General features: G+C 40.1%; 1 protein-coding gene across 2 annotated transcripts in view; it reads right to left on the reverse strand.

The window, feature by feature from the left end:
• Positions 1-1,581: 1,581 nt before the first annotated feature.
• The window catches only part of cyth3b (cytohesin 3b), a 56,513-nt gene continuing 31,364 nt past the window's right edge, over positions 1,582-26,730 (reverse strand). For both annotated transcript variants that reach the window (XM_079816237.1, XM_079816236.1), the window contains 12 exons: positions 26,423-26,505; positions 26,079-26,143; positions 22,727-22,793; positions 22,408-22,526; positions 21,981-22,061; positions 21,629-21,741; positions 17,767-17,915; positions 16,013-16,124; positions 6,290-6,366; positions 6,092-6,163; positions 5,847-6,001; positions 1,582-1,789 (listed from right to left, as the gene is read on the reverse strand). In XM_079816237.1, coding sequence (XP_079672363.1) covers positions 1,717-1,789; positions 5,847-6,001; positions 6,092-6,163; positions 6,290-6,366; positions 16,013-16,124; positions 17,767-17,915; positions 21,629-21,741; positions 21,981-22,061; positions 22,408-22,526; positions 22,727-22,793; positions 26,079-26,143; positions 26,423-26,505 — 1,166 coding nt within the window. In that variant the 3' untranslated portion in view covers positions 1,582-1,716. The remainder of the gene's footprint in view (positions 1,790-5,846; positions 6,002-6,091; positions 6,164-6,289; positions 6,367-16,012; positions 16,125-17,766; positions 17,916-21,628; positions 21,742-21,980; positions 22,062-22,407; positions 22,527-22,726; positions 22,794-26,078; positions 26,144-26,422; positions 26,506-26,730) is intronic.

Here is a 26,730-nt window from a genome sequence, read left to right on the forward strand (position 1 = left end):
TCCACCCTTATTTTACAACCACATATAAATTGCTACTGGATTTTTTTTTTCTTCTTAAAAAAAAAAACTTCATTTTCCAGAATTACAAGGTGATTTTTGTTCCCTGACAGAAGTACATTAGTTTAAGGCTGAGCAAAAAGCCCTAACAATAAAGAGCCAGTAGATTTATATGCTACAGATTGTACTTACACAAAAAAGAAGAAAACTAATGTTTACAGTATTTACACATAACTTAGATCTATAGTTTACCAATTATGAAGAATAAGAATAAAATCATTTCACAAAGAAAATAATAAATATATAAAAAGAGATATTCAACTATACTTGTAAAGAGAACACAAAAGCAAGCAAATGCATCCGTATTACATCAAAAACATCATACGTAACAGTAGATAATGTGTCATCTAAGAGTAGAACGGAAAGGTTAAAGGGACACTTCACGCAAAAATTTAAATGACCCCATGATTTACTCCCCCTCAATTCATCCTAGGTGTATATGACATTTTTCTTTCAGACGAACACAATCAGAGTTATATTCGAAAATATCCTGGCTCTTCCAAGCTTTATAATGCAAATTTTGAAGCCCCAACAGTGCATCCATCCATCATATAACTGCTCCACACGGCTCTGGGGGTTAATAAAGGCCTTCTGAAGTAAATCTATGGGTTTGTGTAAGGAAAATATCCATATTTAAAACGTTTAACACCGTCGTCCGTATTCAACTTTCAAAGAAATTGTAGCGCCTCTCACAGTTCAAAACGCTTATGTCTGACGTCATCATCGCACCAGTTACACTTTTTCGTAAGTTGAATACAGACGGCAGTCTGGAGAAAGCTAGATATTTTACTTCATAACATCTTAAATAGGGATATTTTTCTTACACAAACCCATTGATTCGCTTCAGAAGGCCTTTATTAACCCCTGGAGCCGTGTGGAGCACTTTTATAATGGATGGATGCACTTTTGGTCTTCAAATTTTGGGCTGCCATTCACTGCCATTATAAAGCTTGTAAGAGCCAGGACATTTTTCTATGTAACTCTGATTGTATTCATCTGAAAAAAAAAGAGTGTCATATACACTGGATAATTAAAATTTTTGGGTGAACTATCCCTTTAATGGACTGGTACCTTCTGATGGACAACAGAAACTGATGCTGAATTCAGAGCACTAGTACACTACTCTTACTATCTTTCTATGGCAGGAATAGTAAGAGTAGTATGCAGTTCTGAATTCAGCGTAAATCTATATATATATATATATATATATATGTTATATATTTTCTGTTTCTCACTCTAACAACATGAAATCAGTCCAGCTGACTCCAGACCGCCAGCTAGCGTTAGCACTGGATCATTAACGTCTATTTGAGTGTCTATTGCGGTCACATGCACACAGGAAGTCTTCTAGCACCATAAGAGATCATGGCCACGAAGGGTTTTTGTCGATCACGCCGCCAGGTCTCTTTCGAAATAAATGGCTTCTGTAGTGAGAGTTCACAAACGACTTCCTCTCTTGAGCGAGCCGCTCAGGTACACACACCAACATCCATGCAAATACAAACAGATGTCTATTCATATGAATAGAAACACGAAAGGAAAGGAACTATAAACATTGAGTTCTTCAGCGTCACGCACACACTTGCGCAAAGTCTGTCCCAGAAGGCGGTGTGTGTGTTGCTGTGAGCTGGCTTTGAAGAAGAGGTTTGGACAGAGACTTCACTTCTTGTTGGCGATGCGTCTCTTCCTGGTGGCCAGCATGTCGTAGAAAGGGTCCCGGCTGATGCTCGCTCTGAAGAAACCAATTAAAGGAGATGTGAGGAGAGGCAGAGAGATTTCGGCATCTTTGATATGGAAATAAAACATATAGCCTATATATATACATTCACACACACTCCTGTCTTAAATGCATCACAGAAAATAGTTTGTTCAGTGACCTAGTTTGGTTTCCATGGCTTCTGAGGACAGACCCCACCCCCGTTTACCCCCGCCTCTCATGCGTTTGAGTGGCGTTTCTGTCTTGTCCAGTGTAAATTGACTGCTAAGATTAAATGCTGGGTTTATATCGATCAGCGCTCTATGAAGAGTCACGAATCCTCTGCTGCTGTTGCCACAGTTTTCACGCTAGAAATCTTGTTAGTGTGAAACTCATCCTCTGCTGCAGTAAGTGCTTCTTTCATTGAGGTGACTCCGGCTGCATCCGAAATCGCACACTTCCCTACTACATAGTAGGCGGGAAACAGCATGGGATAATAGTATGTCTGATTTCACAGTACTCATAAATGAGTAGGCGGAAAGTCCCCAGATGACCCACTTGTTCCGGTGAGATTCTGAAATGTGCATACGATGGACACTTTACTATCCCATGAGGCTATGGGAGAGGATTTGAGAATGACAGGAAGCGACCTACATGACCGGGGGTGGGTCACATGATGATGACAACGTGGTGAATGTAGTGCATCCACATTACATTCATACTACACACATTCATACTAATAGAGCATACTTTAAGTGAGTATACGATTTCGGATAGGCATGTAGACGCTTGTCGACAACTTTCTGCAGAGTCAATAACTACAGACCTCCAAACTTCGATTAGCTCAAGCACAGTGTGTAGAGAACTTCATGGAATGGGTTTCCATGGCCAAGCAGATCATCCAAGCCTTACATCACCAAGTGCAAAGTGTGGGATGCAGTGGTGCAAAGCACACCGCAACTGGACTCTAGAGCAGTGGAGACGTGTTCTCTGGAGTGACCAATCACACTTCTCTGTCTCACAATCCCATGGGCAAGTCTGGGTTTGGCGGTTTCCAGGAGAACGGTACTTGCCTGACTGCATTGTGCCAAGTGTAAAGTTTGGTGGAGGGGGGATTATTCTGTGGGGTTGTTTTTCAGGGGTTGGGCTTGGCCCCTTAGTTCCAGTGAAAGGAACTCTTAATGCTACAGCGTACCAAGACATTTTGGACATTTTCATGCTCCCAGCTTTGTGGGAACAGTTTGGGGATGCCCCTTCCTGTTCCAACATGACTGCACACCAGTGCACAAAGAGTCCTGACCTCAACCCCTTAAAGCAGAGACTGCGAGCCAGGGCTTCTCGTCCAACATCAGTGCCTGACCTCAAAAATGCACTTCTTGAAGAATGGTCAAAAATCCCCATTAACACACTCCTAAAGCTTGTGGGAAGCCTTCCAAGAAGAGTTGAAGCTGTTAAGGGTGCAAAGGGTGGACCAACTCCATATTAAACCCTACGGATTAAGAATGGAATGTCATTAAAAGGCAGGCGTCCCAAAACCTTTGGCAATATAGTGTATTTCTTCAAAGTTTTTAATTGGACTGTTAACCATAACATTTAAAAATGCAACATAATTAAATTTTTTCAAAAACGCTAACAGGATGCCACTCACAATATTAAGATGCCGTGCATCAGCAAGGTATTATTTTATTGTGCACTATTTTTTTTTTACAAGCTTACAGGATACACTGCACAGGCTTTAGCAAGTAATGTATTTCGAACATAGCCTTCACTTTGATTTGATTCTTAAGAATTCTGCTGAATGTTCTACGTTCTGGCTCACATTCTGCACAGACATAACCATCAGCCACAACTTATTTCTACTGAATGAGTTACTAGTTTAAACCTAGGAGAAGACCTTGTTTTTGTTCCAAAGCATGACTGAATGGTCCAATATCCTGAGGGTATAAAGCATGATTACAGATAAGCAGATAAGGATAGTGGGTCATAACTGTGCCGACTAGGCGAAACGTGCTCGTGATAAAGCCTCTCATCCTCCAGCACGTCTCTGAGAGATGAGCGACGCTAGTGTTAGGCCTGGATTAGCGGAGAGACGAGGACCGCAACAGGTCTGTTGGTCCCGTGGAGTTGATGGTTAGTGGGGGGTTAAGCTCTGACTAATCTCCACTGACGCCCATGAAAACACAGGGCCGTGGGTGAGGGGGAGGTATGGTGCTTGTGTGATGAGACTGCGGTTTCTATTCAAAACACCATCATGATCCACTGCTGTCCCAGTCTGGACACAGTTAACAGCTCTGTTCCAAAAGACAATGAGTTGAAACTCACAAAACATGTCAATGACATGGACCATTAGGATTTTTTTGCATTGTGACATTATTTTTATGAAAATTAAGCCCCATTCTCATTACTGTAATGCATAAATAAAAAATTTGATGGCATAATTTTATGCTGATTTAAAGGGAAAATTAAATATGTATTACAGTAATGAGAATCTAATTCTAATTTAAATAATCTATGTCTATTTAATTCTAATAAACTTGGTATTAACAGTGATAACAGGAAATTAATGGACGGGAGATTGTTTTGACTGTACATCAGCTCTAGAAAAAAAAAGTTATTGTCCAGCTAAAGTAAGTTTTGATTGATTAACTTCCGTTATTTACTTTGGGGCAACTTACACATCACCATTTTCAACTGAAACAGAAAACTTTTAATGCGTTCTGGCCGCTCATTTGCATGGCAACAGTGTTTGTTGGCTTGAGAACGCAAGCTTTGAAATAGGATTTGAAATAGTTTTCATTCGTTTGCGACCGTTATCATCTTTGTGTAAACTTCAAACGTGAATCTGTGAGAATGGTGACGCCATGCACGTAAGTATTACGTGTTTAGTCTAATATCTAATAGGCAAGCATGTTTGAATACGTATGTGTGCAGGCATATTCTTTACAAAATGACCGCCAAATTACTTGTCTGGCAAGTGATTGAAGATTGATGCAAATAAATCAGCAGGATGTTTTCATCAATACAACAAGAAAGCATTTTTACACCATTTGTAGTTACCACCATGGACTCATAGGAAAAACATGCTTCTACCTACATTTTTTCCAAACACGTGCCTATACATTTAATGCAAATTAAGATTACATGGGCAGATTATGGATTAATAAAGATTTGTTTTTCTTGCACAATACTACTGTATGTCATGACCTAAAAACTCTAGTACTGCACGATTTGATGTTTGCATCACATAACCAGCTCCATATTTATGGCTTTTCTGATGTACTAGCTTGTAACCTCACCTGGTACAACACTGCACTTGTCTTGTGAAACATGAGCTACGATAAAAAAGTTTAAGACTTCTCGAAGTGAGCTAAAATGGCATGGTTGCCCCAGAAAATATTTTTATTATCTCACGTTTGTCTTTGTTAGCCCTTTGGTTTGGTTTAGGGTCGGGTTTAGTGTAGGTCAGTGGTTGTCAACCCCGGTCCTTTGTCTGACACACCTACACTATACTGCCAAAAGTTTTGGGACGCCTGCTTTTACATGCACATGAACAGATGTGGTAATGACATCCCATTCTTAATCCGTAGGGTTTAATATGGAGATGGCACACCCTTTGCAGCTATAACAGCTTCAACTCTTCTGGGAAGGCTTTCCACAAGGTTTAGGAGTGTGTTTATGGGAATTTTGGGGAGATGCGCCAGGACCAGGGTTGAGAACCACTGCTGTAGGTGGTATGCTATTTTCAAAAGCATTAACCTTAATATTACTCACTGGACATATCATTTTTTAACTGCCATGATACATACAACAAATATATTTCGACGTTTCACTTTGAAAGTATAGCAAAACGTGCAAGAAGCAACGTAATATAATTTCTAATGAGCTTGGCTTGGTCATTACTTTATCTATGCTTGTTGTTGTTGTTGTTGACAATGTAGCAACTCATTAGGTTTTAGTATAGAGTTAAGGTCAATAGAATACAGTATAGAATACAGTCATCACTGTATGCTGAATTTCTTCAGCAAATGGGTGATGAGAGCACTGAACAAGACTATTTAACAATAGATTATGTTCAATAGACAGGAAATCCTACTTAATGGATTTGATCCATTCCTCCTTCTCCTCTGGTGTGGGTGCTGATATCCTGTAGACGACGTGGTTTCCCTCCACCACCCTCCCATCTGCCTCTGTCTTACATGCCTTTATCACCTGCCCTTTATGGTTGGGATTGTACAGCTCAAAGCAGTTCTGCATGAGGAGACACAACATACACACAACAGGCGTGAGCTTTTCATGATCCTATACGGCTCTAACTTTCATGCTTGTTTGGGTACTCACAGGTTTCCTGGGTTCCTCCACCTCTCTGATGCTGAGGTTCTCCAGAGGAATAATTCCACGTGGTTCCTTGTCCTGTAGGCAGGAGAAACTCATCAAAATGCATCTGGGACAAGAATAACCCCTCAAACCCTCAGATAGGACATGGTGTAGCACAAGTCCAGAAAACAATACAGTAATGATGAAAACCAATCCACTTACTGTTGTGTACTCAAAATAGTACAAGCAGTTGTCGGTCAGAATAAACCATCTCCTCTTCCAAGTTTTTACTCGTCCACCTGCAAAGAAAGACAAAGAGAACGGATGGATTTTAGGAGAATTCTCAAACACAAACTAAAACAAGGCCGGTGACCCAATTTCTGAGCAGTAACTGACTAGAGCCAATGCAACAATCACAAACAGCTCCTGTTTCTCATTTCAGGAATATCCTCAACCATGTCTTCTGGTGTGCACTCATTCATTTGCAAATGATCTGTCCAAGTTCTCCAATAGTTCTCCATAATCACAGTGTAAGACATCATCTTAAAGGTTTTTTTCAATGTTATAATCCATCCCATCCATTTTAATGTAAACATCAATTGGTTGACTTCCTGAGAAGTCTAAGACTGCGGCCCTGTCCTAAATACCAGCCTCAGCCCTTGTGGTTATCATTCTAGTGCAACATAGACAAGTCATCTCCAGTGCAGGCTCAGCAAAAGGACACACTGAAGCCATGAAGAGGCACTCTGAATCAGCCTACAGTCTAGTGGACTTTATGGAAACTTGCAACTGAAGGCCACAAGACCACAAGTCTCTTTGTTGGAGTGTGTCGTCTGGCCCAACCAGCAGCGTAAATGTGGGCAGGACTCCATGTTTCTTAGAACAATGGAAGATGGCAAAGGTGTTTGGACACTCGTTTGGGAACAGTGATTATTTGTGCAATTCCACTTGGATTGCTAGTGGTGCATTTTAAATGAAAAATTTTAATTTTAACGTTATCTTCCAGAAACGAAGTGGAGATTATACCGGAGTGACACAATTCTGATATGGCCCAATGAGTTCATAAAAAAGAAGACTTCAAGGTGACAGTTACACGTTACTAAATGTAATTACTATAGTAATAACTAACTAACCCCATCCCTAACTCTATAGCAGGTAAATGTAGTTACTCAAATAAGTAATATTAATTAAGTACATTGTATGATAACATGAAATTAAAGCTACACTGTGATATTTTAAAAGGTATACGACCATCATCCAGTGAATATTAGTTTCTCTTCCTCTCAATTCCGATTTCGTTTTAACTCATACGGTGGCCGATTTAGTCCAAGATTAATATGGCTTCCAGTTCGACCTCATCCACATTCGACACGGTGCCATCGAGTGTTAAAACGCGAAAGGCGAAGTTTGAATTTGCGGGTATGTCCCTCTTTGGCTAATGTACTTTCAAGATGGAAGGGGCAACATGGCGACCCGCATTCGAACCCCTCACCCGTATGTATTTTCAATGGCATATTATAAACCTACGAGAATACTTTATTACTTGAAAGAAGTAAATATACATTAATGAGCACATATATTTTTGAAAGAACTAAGTGTTTTTAGCTAATAATAACTTAAAAAAGTTACACAGTGTAGCTTTAAGTATCCAAAATCATTACATTCAATTGACACTTCTAATGCTCTTTCTAAAAGTATGCTCAAGTGTACTTCTTTTTCGTGCACAACTTGATTTTAACTCCTGACCACAGCAAGTAAAAACAGAAATGTCCGGGAGCAATGCTGCAGCGATGAGAGAAGTTATTTGAGACAGATGTCAAAGAGAGCTTGGATCACAGTTCTACCCTTATTTGGTTTACTCCTCACAAACAGTCTTTAAAAAAAAAAAGACAGACCTTACAAGAGATTGCATTTTACAATCATATTAAATGGAAATCTCATGGCAAACGCCACTATCATGCTGTAGCAAATGATGCAAAAATATAGACTTGTAATGCGTCTCTCTTGCACACCCCCACACACTGCATGTTCTCATATACATTACAGCCTCTGACTCATTTGCCATCTTTCCCCTCTGTATTCTAGCGCGAGCAAGCACTCGTCTGTTCTGTTTTTGGCTGTAATAACGTGGCGTATCCAGCACAACGCTGCCGCAGGCTTATCCACCCCCTCTCCTGACTCCAGCATCGTCCCACAGATGCTGAACGCACATCCGCTGGAAACGCATGGCGTAGGGAGAGATTAAAGTCATGCTTTCTGCAGTATAGCCTACTTGCAATTCTATTCCCATGTTCTACTTTCACCGTCTCTGATGTTCATGACGCCAGCTCTGTCAAAGAGACACATTCAAAGCACTAATGAATGAAAGCCACGCACAGATGGGAAGTGAGAGAGGGTGAGAGAGATCAGTATGGTTGAGGGATGATGACACAACCCCAATGACACATGCAGGGTCCTCTTTAGTACAGGGCAAAGGGTAACCGTCAAAGTGCTGATAAACAATTGATTGTCTTCCAAAAGGAAAGAAGCGATTCTGAACAGCCTGACACGAGCAGTCAGTAATTTCAGCCTTATGCCTGCTACAGATTTCAGCAATCCTACATGATCATTACAAACCACACTGGATCTAATAAACTTGGGTTGACATGTATGTACTGTACGATGATGACAGCTATTGAATCGTACGCTACGACGCACAATAGTATAGAAGAATAAACGTCATCAGCATGCACTAGTGGTGAGCAAATACAGCAAGATGAATCACACTTTGGCAATTGTGGTTTTTATGAGCGCTGAAAAAAAGAGGAGGAAGCGAGAAAATGGACACGGTCATGGCTCAGGAACTTGGCATGCAATTTTGCAAATGGAGCTTGAGGTAAGTAGTTATAAGTTTTAGCGGCATGTCACGTTGATCAATGCACCATTTCATACTGCATTTTTATGGACTGGTCAGTAGATGTAGGTCATACCAGCAAACACTGTCCGTTTCTCAAAACCAAGTACGGCAACTTCGGACTTGCCAAGTTCGACACGGGAGAACAAACCCCCGAGGACGGGAGGACACAAGTCCGGTACTCTGCTAATGGAACAGCTATAACGGTGAAGTTAAATAGCCTAAAAATATAAAGTTATGAAACTTCTCTTTGCCCTCAGCCAAAACGATTTGCCAGGGAACAAATTATAGATGGTAGGTTGGTAACAAATTTGCATAATGCCAGCCCTATAGTCTTCATTGGCTGCCTGTGAACAACTGTCATGGTCATGTTTAGTTTCATTTTTGTGTCTCGTTTAGTTTTATAGTTTCATTGTCATGTTCTGTTTAGTTTTGTTGTCATGGTTTCTGATTAGCGCACACCTGTTCTTTGTTTTGTTAATTATCTTACCCGGTGTATTTAAGGCCTCTGTTTCTTCTGTTCAGTGTTAACGTTGTTGGTGTTTGTGTAGTCTTCGAACACACTTTATCTGCTTAATATTGTGTTTCTTTGCTCATTCTGCGTTGCGCAACTCTTTAATGGATTCGCTACGTGGGCTACCCGTTACATTAACAATGTCTCCTTTGACCTGTCCTCGAACACTGTAGTTGTAGCTGAGACTGGAAGAGTTTGGATCATGTTGTCGACATGTCAAGAAGAATCCACTTAGCTGAAAAACCGACGGCATCGTTACTGTTTGTATCACCAAAAAAATAGTATAATAGGTGCACTTTAAATTCAAAGTGACGTTATGATTGACAGCTGAGATTGACAGCTTCTCAGAGAGAAGTTGTCACTGAGGCACTAACAGACTTTTTGGGGGATTTTCAGGGGGAGATGGGCACTTCAACTTTAATTTCTACGTTTCCATAACTGTTTATTTCACACCGATATAATGAGTTGTTCTGCATCTGTGAGAGTGTGAGCAGGGTTTTGATATCACGGCTCTACTTCCTGCTCTCTACTGCGCAGACTCGGGTCCCAAATCTGTGCAAGATGTCAGCGGCATATTCGGACGTTGGCGGCTTCACTTTTCTTCAGTGGAAGGTAGTGAAGACGCGTCGTCCATATTTTTTTACGGTCTATGAACCAACAGAAATTGTAATGAATAAACTTTACATAACATTTAATGTTTGTTTTTCATTGGAATTTGTACCCTGACACACTTAAATGAGTTATACAGAATAATAAAAAAATTATATCTAAATCTTGGCCCCGTCCACACAGAGCATTAGCTGTAAACGTAAAAAAATTGTATCGTATTAGCGTTTCGTCCAGATGGATCCGGCGTTTTGGGAGCCTGAAACCGGTATCTTTTTGAAACCAGGTCCCAGAGTGGATAAATCTGAAACCGACACCCTTGCGTTTTCGTGTGTACAGCCAATCTGTATATTTTGTGAAACGGTGATGTCCCGCACGGTAAAGACTAGAGGGGATACAGCTGCGGCCACTGGGCATGCGCACATTAATATTGCGCCCTTTAATTACTGTATTTGCATTATTGTAAGGGTATGTTTAGGGTTGGGGTAGGTGTAGGCGTTAATAAAACACACTCTGGTAAGTAGCACATTTATTTATTGTTATTTTATCATGCGATTTTGCCTTACTTCCTACCGTTGCTCTACCCCTTCTAGCCACAATCCTTCTTCTCCGTTTTTAGTGTATCTCTGTGGCAGAATTACAGCGCCACATACTGGTCTGGCATGTATACTACATGGTTTTGAGTCGGCTTCAGTGGTTTTGTGTGTACGCAGATATTTTTTGAGATGAGGGAAAAAAAGATTGGATAGGGAAAGCTCTGGCTTTGTATGGATGTGGCTTTTATTGAAATTAAAATGGTGTTTTTCTGATGATTCACAATTATGGTTATGCTTATACTGGCCTCATCACACTTTGTTATGTTAAAAAAAAAATCATTAAATCTTTATTACAGATTTCTTTCAGTGAACACTAATGTCTTAAGTGATTTTGGCCCTGACACTTTGAACCGAAGAAAACATGATTATTTGTTATTTTTGGAATTTCAGCAGTAAACTTTTTAAATGAAATGAAATTGAACAAACAAACACGCTAACAAATAAAGTTAAATGTTTCTCAAGCAAATGTATTCATATTACTTGTTCTCAAATAAATGCATGTTTGTTTTTTAATCTGATTTAGTCTTTTCATTTCTGGAGTCCTGGAGTACACACTTTTTCCAGTGTACATTTCCACAAATCCAACAGAGATAGTTTTAGTGAGGAAAACCATAATTATCTGAGTGGAAAAAGCTCCCCACCGTGCACTGCTAAGGGGAACACATAAATATTGTGTACCGTTATTATTAGAAAGTACATAGGTCTAATGGGACATTACATGGCAAATAAGGAATGTGTGTGTCCAGAGCCAGACAATACAGCTTAAGTGTGATGACAAATCTGACCATGTGCACTAAACTGACCTCTGACCCCAACAGCAGCCAGTCAGAGCACAGCAACCCAACAATATATATACAGACAGGAAGTAGGAAGGCCTCGAATGACAGGCAGGAGGAGAGGATAAAATGAAGGTTACAGGAGATGAAAAGAGTGAGATGAGGGAATGATGGGATAGATCTGTCCTGGTTACATACCTCCTGTAGAGACAGCCAGACAGTCACAGGACAGAAAATGAGGGCAAGGGTCAAAGGGCAGAGTGTGTCAGGAAAACCAGAAGGAATGTTGCAACATCAATACATGAGAGACAAAGCACCACCACAACACTTACAAAAACTCAGAGATGACACAGATTATGATGGGAGATGGGACATTAGAAAGACACAAGCAAATAAAAGAGACACATACATATGGAACACAGCAACTACAAAACAGACATCCCTGCAGGGCTTCATTTGTGGATCCAGATCCGGCACTCCCGGAATTTTGCTCCCTTGCATAGCCAGACATTTGACTATCGGCATAAAGTCTGGTCCACACTGCAGCTTATTCAATAACTACACGCTAGAAGACAGGAAGAGATCATCTGAATGAGAATTCAAGTGAGCTTTCCTTTTTAATCATAAATGATTAAACACCCGGCAACCTGCCAAATGCGAGTAAAAACCTACTGGCTGGTAACGCTATCAAATCACTAGCCAATTTGGCGTGTTACTTATTATGTTTACTCACTTTGCTGGGAAAGCATATATGCTAAATCTGCGCAGATTTAGTGCATATGGGTGGTTGACATACACTATATTGCCAAATGTTTTGGGACGCCTGCCTTGACATGCACGTGAACTTTAATGACATCCCACTAATATGGAGTTGGCCCAAACTTTGTAGCTATAACAGCTTCAAATCTTCTGGGAAGGCTTTCCACAAGCTTTAGGAGTGTGTTAATGGGGATTTTTGACTCTAATTCATCCCAAAGGTGTTCTATCGGGTTGAGGTCAGGACTCTGTGCAGGCCAGTCAAGTTCCTCCACACCAAACTCGCTCATCCATGTCTTTATGGACCTTGCTTTGTGCACTGGTGCGCAGTCATGTTGGAACAGGAAGGGGTCATCCCCAAACTGTTCTCACAAAGTTGGGAGCATGAAATTGTTCAAAATGCCTTGGTATGCACCCCTGCATCCCACGCTTTGCATTGCACTTGGTGATGTAAGGCTTGGATGAGCTGCTCGGCCATGGAAACCCATTCCATGAAGCTTTCTACACACTGTTCTTGAGCTGATATAAAGTTTGGAGGTCTGTAGCTCTTGACTCTGCAGAAAGTTGGCGACTTCTGCCCACTGTGCACCTCAGCATGCGCTGACCCTGCTCTGTGATTTTACGTGGCCTACCACTTCGTGGCTGAGTTGCTGTTGTTCCCAATTGCTTCCACTTTGTTATAATACCACTAACAGTTGACTGTGGAATATTTAGTAGTGAGGAAATTTCATGAATGGACTTATTGCACAGGTGGCAACCTATCACTGAACCAAGCTTGAATTCACTGATCTCCTGAGAGCGACCCATTCTTTCACAAATGTTTGTAGAAGCGTCTGCATGCCTAGTGCTTGATTTTATACACCTGTGGCCATGGAAGTGATTGCAACACCTGAATTCAATTATTTAGAGGGGTGTCCCAATACTTTTGGCAATATAGTGTATAGCCTAAGCCTGAAAAAGTTGTTTTTTTTTTACTTTCAATATTAGGCATAGAAAATCTTCAGTTGTGTTGTACTGACTCTTGAATTTCCAAAAATATATGTGGCCTTTTAGATTTTGTATTGGAAATTGTATTTATTAACCAATTTGTTGCATTTGTGCCTAAAAAATAAACTTCACCATAAATCTTTATCATTACTATCTTAATATTTAACTTTTTTGTGCAGATTAATTAGATTTATATTATTTTTTGAAATCATCATGCATCTCTCCTCAGCCTGTCCAGATATTTTAGATTAATTCTGAAAAACCCTGTTAAAAATCTAACAAAATGCTTGTAACTCTTGTAGCTGCTTGTAGCTGATACTATTTGTCTTGTGTTCCATTGACTTTTTTATGACTTATATCTCAACTCGTGAGTCATCATGATTTATTAAATACAGAATCTGCACATATCTGGCTTACTTGAACATCACTACACAACAAATAATGGCACGCTTGTTCGTTCGCATTGAAGCAATAGCGAAGATTAAAGAAACATAATAATGTGGTGTTTGTTTTGTTCTGCATGATGTTTGATGTTCTTTGTACTGTATTGATCTGTCCATCTAAAATACATTTTTGGTGAAGAGCATGAGGATGAAAGAGGAAGGGAGGCGATGGCTGGATAACATGATTTTGTTTGAATAAGAATTGAATGTATGAAATAACATTTTATAATAAATAAGCTGTGACGTAGTTAATCTGGTTTATTTATTTTTTTCGGCTAGTAGAAGTTCTGAATGGCCACTAACTAGTAGCCAAATTGGCCGGTGAGTGAAAAAGTTAATTTCAAACCCTGATTATACCACAGTAGGGGTGTAACGGTACATGTATTTGTCCCGAATTGTCACGGTTCGGTGCATACAGTCAGACGCCGAATATAGTCAGTCACAGGCGATCCACACTCCACAGTCCAGAAGGGGGCGCTTACAATAATGCAATGCTATTTTGCTAACCGCCACAACAGGAAAACGTACAGAAGAAGAAGAGATAATCTATGCATAGATGTATTTACTTGTAATCTCTCGTCCAGTGTTTCAAACTTGTATATAAAACTTTCTAGAGAAAAATATCAGGCATATTATTACATTTACCTCAGTCAAGTCATTCAGTGTCCACAGCTTGTTTGTTCACTAGAGAAATGAGCATTTCACTTAAATATATGCACTATGTTAGCTTATATATTACTAATATATACTTTACCAGTTAGTATACTGTATATATACTTTAACTGTTACATGTCTTAATTATTTTAATATGTTTAAATAAATTTGCCATGAAAACAAGTTAATGCAAAACCTGCCTTTTGCATTATCTTCGATTTACATGTTTTTTATTTTTTTTTATTTTACTATAGTGTTGATTATTATATCTAAAAATAAATAGCAAACATTGTTAATTGTAACCTTTAATATTATAGAAGTGTAAGAAAGGGCTCATTGTATATAGTTACAGCATTAGCTGATATAGATTTTTTTTATCCTTAAGAGAATGGAGTTGTCATTAAGAGTCTATGATGTCCCCAGAGTGTGTATGTGAAGTTTTAGCTCAAAATACCCCACAGATCATTTGTTATAGCATGTTAAAATTGTCACTTTTTGAAGGTGAGCAAAAACGTGCTTTAAATGCAAATGAGCTGCTGCTCACAGGGCGGAGCTTCAAGAACTCCAGTTAACAGCTCTGATAACCTCAAGCAGACAGGCAATGAAACTGTTCAACCTTTTGTGTTCAAACCTAAGTCGGACAATGACGAGACTCAAGAAGAAGTGACAACATGTAGAATGAGACAGGACGTTTCTGAATGGTTAGTTGAGTTAACGATCTTCAAGTCATTGATTAGCATGTTCTGTCATGATAATTTCACCCCCATTTGTTGTGAGTTCCCGGGGGCGGGGTTTATGTAAATTATAGGGTTAGTGATGTCACTAACCGTCATGTTTGTGTACCGTTTACACCCCTATACCACAGTAATAAAAAGATGTGAAAAGTGTTTTTAAAATAGTGATGCAGCAGTGTCTGCAAAGGGATTTACAGAAGAAAAAAAAATAGCAGAACAAATGTAGTCTTTCTGCCTGTTCAAATATACAGACATAACTCAGGAACAAAGCTAAACACAGTTCTGCTAGTCTTGTTTGTGTAAATCACACTCTCAACCGATCTTTATCTAAACTCTTTTCAAATCTTTAAAAGATCTGACGCAAGCAACCTGGCAGAAATGGCAAAATACAGTAATAATTTTCTCCCCTCAGAAACACTCATTGTACCACTTACTGTATAAACACAACTCCGTACCCAGACGGACTGAAGAAAGCTTAATTTCATCCAATCAGATTAGAGCTCGCCAGATTCTTTTTACATCAGATTACAGAGTAAAAAGGCTTGTGAACTGTGTTTCAGTAGTTTACACGCTGCTTGCATAGTTACAAATGGGTGTAAAACTTTTTTCTTAATCCTGCATCCCTTCCTTTCATCTCAAACTGTCCAGATTTATCAAGAGCCTCTCGGTTTACCAATTAAAGTCTGTGAGAGCTGACATTTAAAAAGTAAATTGACTACTAACAGACTTCATGTGCTGGCAGAAAGCACACAACATTCAGCTTCATCTGATACGTCAGTGTTGCACACTTTTCACTAGTGACTCTATTTGTCCCTAAGAGACGACACACGTCTGCTGGAGGAATCCCTCGCAGTGCTGTGAAAAACCCATTAGGATGTTAATGAGCAGCAGTGTGTTCACAGCTTTCCCCGACAGCAGACCGTGCTCAATCTCTGCAGTCTGCAGTGAACCCACAGCAAATATCAGAGTAAGAGTCTGTTTCTGACCTAACTTCAGCAGCCAGCCCTCTCTGTCCGGGTTGAAGAATGTGTGTGTGAGGTCATTGCCGTCGTCCTCTGGGATTTTGAAGGGCTCGCTCTTGATGCTCTCGTACAGGTTCTGCGGGGTGGAGAGACATTAGTGCTGTTAATGTATGCAGATGAGTACATTTACACGCCTGCCTCTATAAAATATTAAAAACAGTCCTATGGCTGCTACTGCATTAATCATGAGTGGCTCAGAGATTTAAAGTCAGTCATGCACTGTAACTGACTCATTTCATTTGAGGAAACCGATTACCTTAATTCAATTAAGTTTACAAACCAATAGTTATCTGAACTTATTTCAGTTGAGCTCACTAAAAAAAGATATACATTGCAGTTAAGAAATTAAGAAATTAGTGATGAACACCTGTTGTTAACAAGCATAATCCCTGATGAAAGAGAAACTCAAGAACTACAAATGACTTCAGCCACAGCCTTAAGGTCCTTTCACACGATTCATGCAATGGTTTTATTTTTTTGATCAGCTGTTTGTGTAATGAGTGCTTCCACACTGAACGTGAATGTGCTGTGGCGAAAAAACTTTTTTTTTTTCTGCTTCGATTTTTTTCTAAACCTAATTGTGTCTGTGATTATAGAAAGTGAATGTGTTTCCGATAGTACGACTGTGGCACTTAAATGTTTACATTGTGACTGGAGACATAGCAGCTCCGGATCGATTGGTTCCCTGAAGTGTGTGTTTGTCTCATCAGATGCGGTGCTACTGTCTCTGGAGGAGCTCCTCAAATTGTCCCATGGACATTCGAAAGTAAGTGCGGAACCGGCCATGATAAAGTTTTAGCTCCTGTACAAGATTAGCATACTCCCCTTCAGACTCTCTGTTCTTTTAATACTGGGTGCACCCAAAACCTTCTTTCTGTCTTTGAAATAAAATGAAAAACTCGTCTTCACTGGATGAGGAAGTGTCCGTGTTTTCTCAGCTGTCGCCGCAAATGTTTTGGAATAATGGAGCTCTGATTAGTCACAGACGTCGCAAATTCGTGTCGCGGCTGATGTGAATGGTTTTGATGCAAACTAATCGAACGCAAAATATTCGCTTTTCTGCTTCGCTTTTCCGTTACACGTCCGGTGTGAAAGGACCTTAAGATGAAATCAACTGAAGATAGACATTAAATCTCTGAAGATCTCAGCAGAGGAGGATTAAACAACTCCACAAACAGCATTACCAGCTTCACACATTACTAACCAGATTTACTTTATGTCTGTTATATACCTACAGAAGTTAATAACCACAAGCTCACATAAAAAGCCAAGATTCAAACTACCCAAAAAAAGGAAACACAGATCACCATAAATATTGATACCAGCACAGTTGTATAATGAACCTAAAAGATCACTAACGTTGTGTTTTGTGCCATTGCTTTGGCAAAGCATCCGTCAATTGAAAATAAACACAAAACATTCATTCATTTATAATATAAAATGTCATTGTAAAAAACAAAGTACTTTCAATGTAGCTAGCTACTTTTTGATAGAAGGTTAGCTTGACTATCTTAACTACTTTAAGTTATGAATAGCTTGCCCAACACTGCTAACCGAGGTCTTCAAGATTACTAGAAAGCTACAAGCATGAGAGTTTTTATCAGGGTTGGAGCTAAACTCTGCAGGACTGTGTCCCTCCAGGACCGACGTTGCCCATCCCTGATCTAGTTATAATGTAGTATTATATTATGCATCATTAATGTCTGAACTGCCGTTACCCTGAGCAGGTCCTCTGGCAGGTCTCCTCCCTCATTAATGCCTCTGTTCATGGAGATGAAACGCTCGACGGCCGGTTTGTCCCTGACGTTGGGATTGTGAAGGCTGGTGTTTAACATGATGATGGCGAAGGACAGGACGTAACATGTGTCTGCAAAGACAAAAGAGACACATAATTCAATAAGCGCACAGACACCACATTAGCCATCACACAGTTTAAAGCGTTCTAAGAATTTTCTGGAATACCACACAGATACGGCATTGAAAAAGATTTTGCCTCTTTTGCAGCTCTTCACTCTGAATGGCAATAATAATTGAGGTCTACTATTAAAATGAATAGGCTAATAATACAGCTATTGTAAATATACAACAATAATATTGCATATTAAAATATTAAAGAAGAAGCTTTGTTTTGATTTAAAGGCTCGTCACAGAGAAAACATTTATTTGTTCAATCTTCTATCTTATACCCTAATATTCTGAGCATTTGCGCTTTTTATGTCAGTTCAACAGTGCAGCTAGTTTTACTTTGCAGCCGAAAGCCTGACATGAGCGTGGGTGAGAGTCATCACTGCTGTGGCGAGAAAAACACAGGAGGAAAAGTGTTTCGCTGCCAGACAGAGTTGTTTTCTTATGGCTTCAGTACAGCACAGTCACTGTTTACTCTCTAAACACATCATGACATGAGCTCTTAACTCGAACAAGTGTCTGTTCTGCCAGTATTCAGATCAGCAGACGACAGGGCGCAGATTTGGTGTCGCTCTAACAGCCCAGCGGGGAGCAATAAGACCACTGACCTCTCCATTCATTTAATTACCACAAACAATCAAAGAATGCTCTATAAGCTGTGATCAGATAGCATGCGTTTTGCTACAGATGAACACAAAGGAAAAACACACAAAAAGTTTGTTTTAAATAATATGGCATCGTGTACCAAAATGATGGTGCCATTAAACCAGATGTGTTATCATTCAGGTAGCTAGTTAAGATTAAAGGCCCACTGAATTGCCTTGAAACATGCAGTGTTATTCAATGTGTTGACGTAATTTCCACTGAACAGGAAAACAGGGCGGGGCATATCGAACAGCTCCTCCCTGCTTTTAAAAACACCCAATAGTGTTTGGTTTATATCACAGATCGGCCAGAGCCGTTGAGCTCGGTAAAGCTGAAGTTTCCTCCTAATCTCTAACCTAATCTCCTCCTAATATCCTTCATATTGCTTTAAAATACCGAATTCTGTGCAGGATTCAAACGTGTCCGATATGTTCTCTGGTCTGCGGCGACTCGATCATATGATGGAAAGAGGAAGCAATTGGGAACAACAGCAACTCAGCCACGAAGTGGTAGGCCACAGAAGTCGCCAACTTTCTGCTGAGTCAAGAGCCACAGACCCAAAAAACTTCATGTGGCCTTCAGATTACCTCAAGAACAGTGCGTAGAGAGATTCTTGGAATGGGTTTCAATGGCAGAGCAGATCATCCAAGCCTTACATCACCAAGTGCAATGCAAAGCGAGGGATGGAGTGGTGTAAAGCACGCCGCCACTGGACTCTAGAGCAGTGGAGACGTGTTCTCTGGAGTGACCAATCACGCTTCTCTGTCTCACAATCTGATGGACGAGTCTGGGTTTGGCGGTTGCCAGGAGAACAGCACTTGCCTGACTGCATTGTGCCAAGTGTAAAGTTTGGTGGATGGGGGGATTATGATGTGGAGTTTTTTTAGGGGTTTGGCTTGGCCCCTTAGTTCCAGTGAAAGTGAACTCTTAATGCTTCAGCGTACCAACACATTTTGAACAATGTCATGCTCCCAACTTTGTGGGAACAGTTTGGGGATGGCCCCTTCCTGTTCCAACATGACTGCACACCAGTGCACAAAGCAAGGTCCATAAAGACATGGATGAGGGAGTTTGGTGTGGAGGAACTTGACTGGCCTGCACAGAGTCCTGACCTCAACCCGATTGAACACCTTTGGGATGAATTAGAGCAGAGACTGAGAGCCAGGCCTTCTCGTGCAACATCAGTGTCTGACCTCACAAATGCACTTCTATAAGAATGGTCAAAAATTCCCATAAACACACTCCTAAAGCTTGTGGAAAGCCTTCCCAGAAAAGTTGAAGCTGTTGTAGCTGCAAAGAGTGGGCCAACTCCACATTAAACCCTACGGATTAAGAATGGGATGTCGTTAAATTTAATGTGCATGTAGGAGCGCCATTGACACGGGGGACCCCTGCAGTTTTGAAAAGACCGCAATCGACCCCAGCACTTTTGATAAGGGAAAATAGCCTGCACGATTCGCTAACTAAAACTCTGACATTATCGAGTATATCTCTCACACACACCCAGAGAGCGCACACTTTACACTACTTGATGTAGTCCTATCGATTAGACTAGTGCGGGTGCGCATTTACAGTGCACACTTTCACTGCGTGATTTACTCTATTATATCATTTAATATAGTTAATAAATATCACACGAAGAGTGCCGTTTTTCTTCAGGCATCAGCATAACAAATGTGATATTGATTTTATATAAGTTTACTAAACAAGAAGTTAATAAGTGACTTACAATTTAGGCACCATATTGCCTGTTTTTCCTCTATTTCGCCAATGAATATTGTTCAAAACAAAGCCACAGCACTGTAATTGCATCTCTGAGCAACACACAGTGGTGTTTCCTTACTTCCTTTTTGAACAAATCAATTGAATCAATGATTCAATGACTAGGGCTGGTCTACAGGGGACAGATTTGGCATTCTGCAGGCATTTTGCTCATCCCTAAGTTTTGATCATTCATATGTACTTCTTATTTCACTTCGTATTAAAAGAATAATCAATTTTATTCTATTAATGATCAGGCAAGTTTAATATATGATGGTGGTCCGACAGTGAGCCTGAAGTGGTGGTCCGATATCTGGAAATCTGATCTTTCAGTTTGGTTCCCCCCACTTTGAAATTGTCTCCTGCGCCCCTGAGTGCATGTAAAGTCAGACGTCCCAAAACTTTTGACAATAAAGTGTACTGTATATTTAAATGGGATGAAAGCTATAGATTGTACTACATGTTAGCTTGTTTATTGTGCCCAAGAGCATGATCTATTTCATGATCTACATGTCATTTTAACAAGAAGCTATGCTTCTAATCAAAGCTCCAGAGCTGTGGTTCAAACCACGCAAGTTTGTAACACTGTCTGCGAATGTTCGTTGGATATCAAGTGTAGCGTCAGTTCTGGCAGGTCACGTTAGTCAAGCTCGCATCAGCTGACTGTCAGCTGATCATGTCTACCTATAGGAATACGACGTCTATCACAGCACACATATATATAAGCTCCTTCAGTATTGTCAGCAGCTTTATCGTGTTTCACCAGAGCTCATTTATCCTCCTCCATCCCCAGCTCCTCCTCTTGTCAGTCAGGATTTGGTATTCCAATTCCCCTTGAATCAGACTAAATTTGTGAAATATTTAGTACATTTAATATCAACTTTAATGATATCTGCAATACATTATGTTGGTTCTGTTCGGTTTCCCCAAAGGGGGTTTATCGCTGCTCTCCCTGCTCATCCATGCTAGGCTGCAGAACAGAACCATACCGCCAATCTGAACTGTGTGCTAATAGTCAATCTTTGACGATAGTGGTCCTGACAGAACTATGGTTTCAGGAAAAACGGCAAATCGTTCAACTATGTTGGTAATGACAGAACTTGCGACCATAGTTGGGTAACAATGCTTTCAGGAAACGCAACCCTGAAAGAGGGAAAAAACCCAGTGTGTTTTGGGCCTAATCTGATGTTTTTTTTTTTACCAACATCTGCCCGGGCAGGAGCGAGGTTTGCATTAGTATGGATGCTGGCAGTTTTGCTCATATCTGACCTGTGGACTGAAAGACTCCAGGGTTGCACTGGCAGTACCGGGATGCAAACGCCTCCATCATTCTGTCAATCTTCTGTGCCTCGCCGGGAAGTCTGAAACTCCAGAGAAACTGCCTGTGTGGAGACAGCAAATCCGTCAGAAAATCAGTCATGAGTCAACAAGTCCATAAATTGCTCAGAATAATTCACTTTCAAACTTAAATGAAACAGATTTGTTCAATCAAATTTACTTTTATGAGTATTTATGTGTTAACAAAACTGACACTGACAAACAAGTTTCATTGTTTTCATTGGTAACTAATGGTACCACTATTCCGATAATACATTTTTTCCTGCAGAGAAGCTTTTCCCACCTCAGAGCCTGAACGAGGTTGAGGTCGGCAAATTCATGGAGCTCTACAAAAGCCTGGAGCACTTTGATGTTGAAATCATCCCTATGAGAAAAAAAACAACCACACACACAGAAGAAACGGTTACTTTCTGCAAAGTAAAGTCTTTAAAAAGTAGATTTTTAAGATAATTTGAGATGCTCAGCAGCCTTCGCCCGTTTGTATCTATAGCTATGCTTCATGAAATCCTGTTGTTTTGACAAGTGGCATCCCAAGAGGTGGTCCGTTTCCTTCAGAGGCACACGTGTTGCGTTTCACTGCTGCTGTTTTGCTCACTAAACCCAGACAATCAATTTCCGGAGGATTTTTTGTGATGAATCAAGCAAAGATCTCACACACACACACAGAATAAACCAGGGAGAGAAACTACAGGAATGAAGCGAAGCTTTACCGTTCGCCCAAGTAATCCCCGATGACAGTTTTGTTCAAGCCTTCTCCTTTATAGAGGAACTGAGCGATGTCTTCAGGCGTCTGCTGCAGGAGGTCGTTCTCCAGAAGAAACTGGATCCCCTGCGAGGATTTTGATTTAAAACAGGATTTTAGGATCAACCCTAGAAATGTCAGGTGGAAGATTTCCAAATGTAATACACTATATCAGGGAAAATTTGTTGGTACAAATACTAGGCTTTGATAGCATTAAAATATATAGGAACGAATGAAAATGGAATAGATTCTCAAATATCTGGGTCATCGTAGAAAAGACGACTTACTTTTTTGGGGTCCATGTTGAATTTCTTTCTTCCCATTGCAATTTGTTTGTTTCTCTGTGTTGTTTTGCTGCAAATGGAAGCAAATGTGTCTTAACAAATATCCTCTAATAGGACTAAAGAAGATAAAGAACCTCTTGTATGATTGGCCTGCGGATACAATGTGCCAAACAACACTTTCATAACTATCAAACAGTCCTGATTACAGGCACAAGTCCTGTTGATTTAACCCTTATGCTCTCCTCATGTAGCTGTAGCACTCCCTTCTCTTGAAGCCCTAAAATTATATGGCAGTGGCTATTTGCACTAAGTGAAAATAGTGATAGTTCACGAGTTCGCACTTACATATAATTTATAGAGAGTAATTTAATGCGTATTTGGCATGCTGTCCGGGGGGAGGGCTTCGAGCTTGGATTTAGGCCGAACTCAGAGTACCCCCCCCCCCCCCATATATGTAAGTGGTTTAGAGTAAAAAGTGTGCAGAAGAGGTGGTGGCGGGTTGCTGAGAACTGTCAACAAGCGGAGGTAGGACTGCTGCGTATCTATATACACCTCTATTGTTGATTGGCTGAGTGCTCTCCACTTGTGTCAATTATCTGAACGTGCTTCTCCCGAACCTTGTTAATAAAACATCAGTTCTATAAAAGTAGCAGTTCTTTGCAATATGTGTAAATAGTAATTAGATGTAGTATACTTTATTTTGACAGATACAAACTATTTGCACCTCAGTATTGTTGAGTGTAAATTATTATATTTATTAAAATTATTAAATGGATGCAGCCTTAATGGGACAATAACCTAACCCTTAAGGCCTGTACACACCGGGACGAATATCGCGCGCTTATCGCCAGCGTTTTTCGTGACGTTTTTCGGCGCGTCTTGAGTGTTCACACCCAAGCGATTTTCACTGGCGATGCGCGAGTGAACGTGCACATTCAGTAGATGCGCTCCCGGTACACAAGGTGGTGCTGCGGCACTTTACGCTTCTGACACTCGCTTGTCACACAGAAGGAGAAGAGAGACAGTATTTACGTGCTTGCCAAAACCATAGACATATTATGTATGGCCAAAACCATTCACACACTTTTTGCTAACTGGCAAGCAGCATTAGCTGCTCATCTTCTTCTTTGTCTACTTACTACTTCTTCGTCTTATCAATGTGTGCTCGGCAAGAGCGTTTTGTGCTTGAGCGCCACCAAGTCGTGTTTTACTGTCACTTCAGCAGCTCCAGGCACGTGAACAAAAGCGCCGATCTCATTGGTCGGCCAGTTTTTTACGCGCCGCGTCAAAATAAAAAAACGAACCCGAGGCGTTTTTTTTTAAATGACGCTTTTACGCCTGCCGTTTTGCGCGTCGGTGTGAACACTCACATTGGCGCCCATTGTTTAGTCCCGAGGCGTTAAACGTCGGCGATAAACGCGTGCGAAAATCGTCCCGGTGTGAACAGGCCTTAACCCTACTCAATAATTTATTATTACACTGGAGCATCTATTCACCCATGGGCATCTGGTCTGAAAACCAGGTGTGTTCAGGAGCATTGTTGGAGTGTTGCTATTTTGAGGAACTGAACACAAACCTGCTCTAAAGTCAATAGTGCAGTATTTTTTGTGTTATTTAAAGGGTGTGTTACTAATATGAGCCTATAGGGCTTTATATATTTAAAATATTTAAAATACAAAATTTTAGTAACTGTATTTCATTAAAGGTACATTTTAAATGGGTAGTAATCAAATTACAGTTACATCCGAAAAGTATTTTAGATTACTAAAGTGATTACTTTGAATTTTAATGTAATTTATTTCATTTAAACATTAATGTAAACTGTAACAGGCAATTAATGTAAACAGCGATTGGTGATTCTCAGACTCTGACACTGCAAAACCATCCTAAGACATATTTCTGCTCATAAGTTTCATTGCCCTGGCAGAACATGCTAAATTTTAATTTTAACAAAATAAGAGAGATCTGGGATCATACAATTACATGTTACTTTTATTTAGTTCTGTCCTGAATAAGCTATTTCACATAATACATCTTTACATAAACTCCTCAAGACAAAATGAACTGAATTTATACAAACTGCCACATTCAAAAATGTACATATTGAATATGAACTGTCTGTTGTTACCTGGATGATCCACTCTTTTCATGTTTCATGTTCAGTCATTTGTTTAGGTAATTTTTGTCTCACAATTCTGACTTCTTTTCTGAGAATTGTGAGATATAAACTCATAGTTGCTCATAGTTGCGAATTATAATGTCCAATTATGAGGGGGAAAAGGACTGACGTATTTACTCAGAATTGCGAGTTTTATCTCACATTTCTCAGTTTATAACATTCAATTGTGAGTTTAAATCTCGCAATTCTGGAAAAAAAAGTCAGAATTGTGAGATAAAAAGTCGCAAATACCTTTTTTATTTGTATATTTAGTGGCGAAAACAAGCTTTGTATGAAATGCAATGCATTAAGAGCAGGGGGTGAAAACTTTTGAACTGGATGATGTGCAATTTCTTATTTTGTTTAAAGATCATTATTATTTTTTCATTTAGTACTACCCTTCAGAAGCTAATGTTTCCCAGAAGACAACATAAGTACAATTTACCCTGTTCATCCAATTCCAAAAGTTCATGCATTGCATATTAATGTTTTTTTCTTTTATCTAAAATTGTCTGCATTTTTTTTTTTTGGCTTCAAGAAATATTGTGGAAAACTGATGTTGTTTAAAATAATATGCAGAGGAAAACCCAGTCCTATGTTTGGTGCTACAGGCCTTATTAGTATTCCAAAGTATTCTAAAGTATTCAGATTAAGTTACAAAACTAATCAGTAGTGAAATGCATTTTAAAAGTAGCCTTCCCAACCCTCCACACAGGGACGTGCAGCGGCACACACACATTTTAAATATTAAAAATAAAGGATTCCTCTTTGGAGAAGTGTTCAGTATTTCCACTCGCAAGTAAATAGCGAATCTGGCATGGTGCGGGCACAACTGGCTTTCAAAGGGAATGGGAGACTCTTATTGGTTTATTGCACGTTACGCCCAAAACACACCCATGACTCATTAAGAGACGAGGGACAACCCTTTTGAACCATAGGGCCCTTACGGTTATTGAATGTTAGATACTCAACACCCATTTCCTCACACTGCGTCAATCTATATTCCTGTAAGCGCAATAAAAGACATAAGCGTGTACAACACACGTCCCCTCCTCCTCCTCTCAGGTGTGTGAGCGGTGACCTGTCAACCGGATGAAACAGTCTGAATAGAGAGCTTAGCGAATGTTTAGAAGAGGACAGATCCGTGAGGACACTCAGACAAAAGAGAGGCAACATTTCCCATCTCTCATAACTCACCTCTCGCCCACACACGTGAGCTGCTCGATTTCCGTCATCACTTCAGCGATCTCAAACTTCAAGCGCTGTGAAACAGAGGCTCACGTCAAACAGACTCTATAGCTCAAACACTCATGGCGTTGACTCATGCAAAATGTACACCTTGAATACAATGCAAGTTGAAAGTGTCTGCCTATTACAATGTTATAAACAAGCTCCTTTTTATGTTGCATTCAATGAAGAAGAATAGTTTATGTTCAGAATGCAACTATAGAGGAATTATGCAAAGCAATAAATGCATTTTCTTGAATAATTATTTGATGTGATACATCTACATTCTGATTTCTTTATTTTCGATATCTCACCTCGATATCATCAAGCAGTTCTTTTTTCCTGCGCCGTATGTTGGACAGCTCATCTCGCTCCTCTAAGGACAGGTCTTCAGGTACTGTAACCGAACACACAAGGAAAAGACACCTGTAAGCATGTTTATATGAGCACCGGAGAGCAGAAGAGCATGGCAGGACATATTCAAATCAGCAATAATGTGAGTCAGACATTTCCCTCAGCTTTCATAACTCCATTCATACCCTGTGCGGCTTAAGTGTCTTTGCCATAAAGTCAAGGCAAGTCACCTTTGCTTACACAGAGCTTTATACAACACAGACTGATT

This window comes from Gobio gobio (genome assembly GCF_949357685.1).
Source record: "Gobio gobio genome assembly, chromosome: 1".
Classification (NCBI taxonomy): Eukaryota; Metazoa; Chordata; class Actinopteri; order Cypriniformes; family Gobionidae; genus Gobio; species Gobio gobio.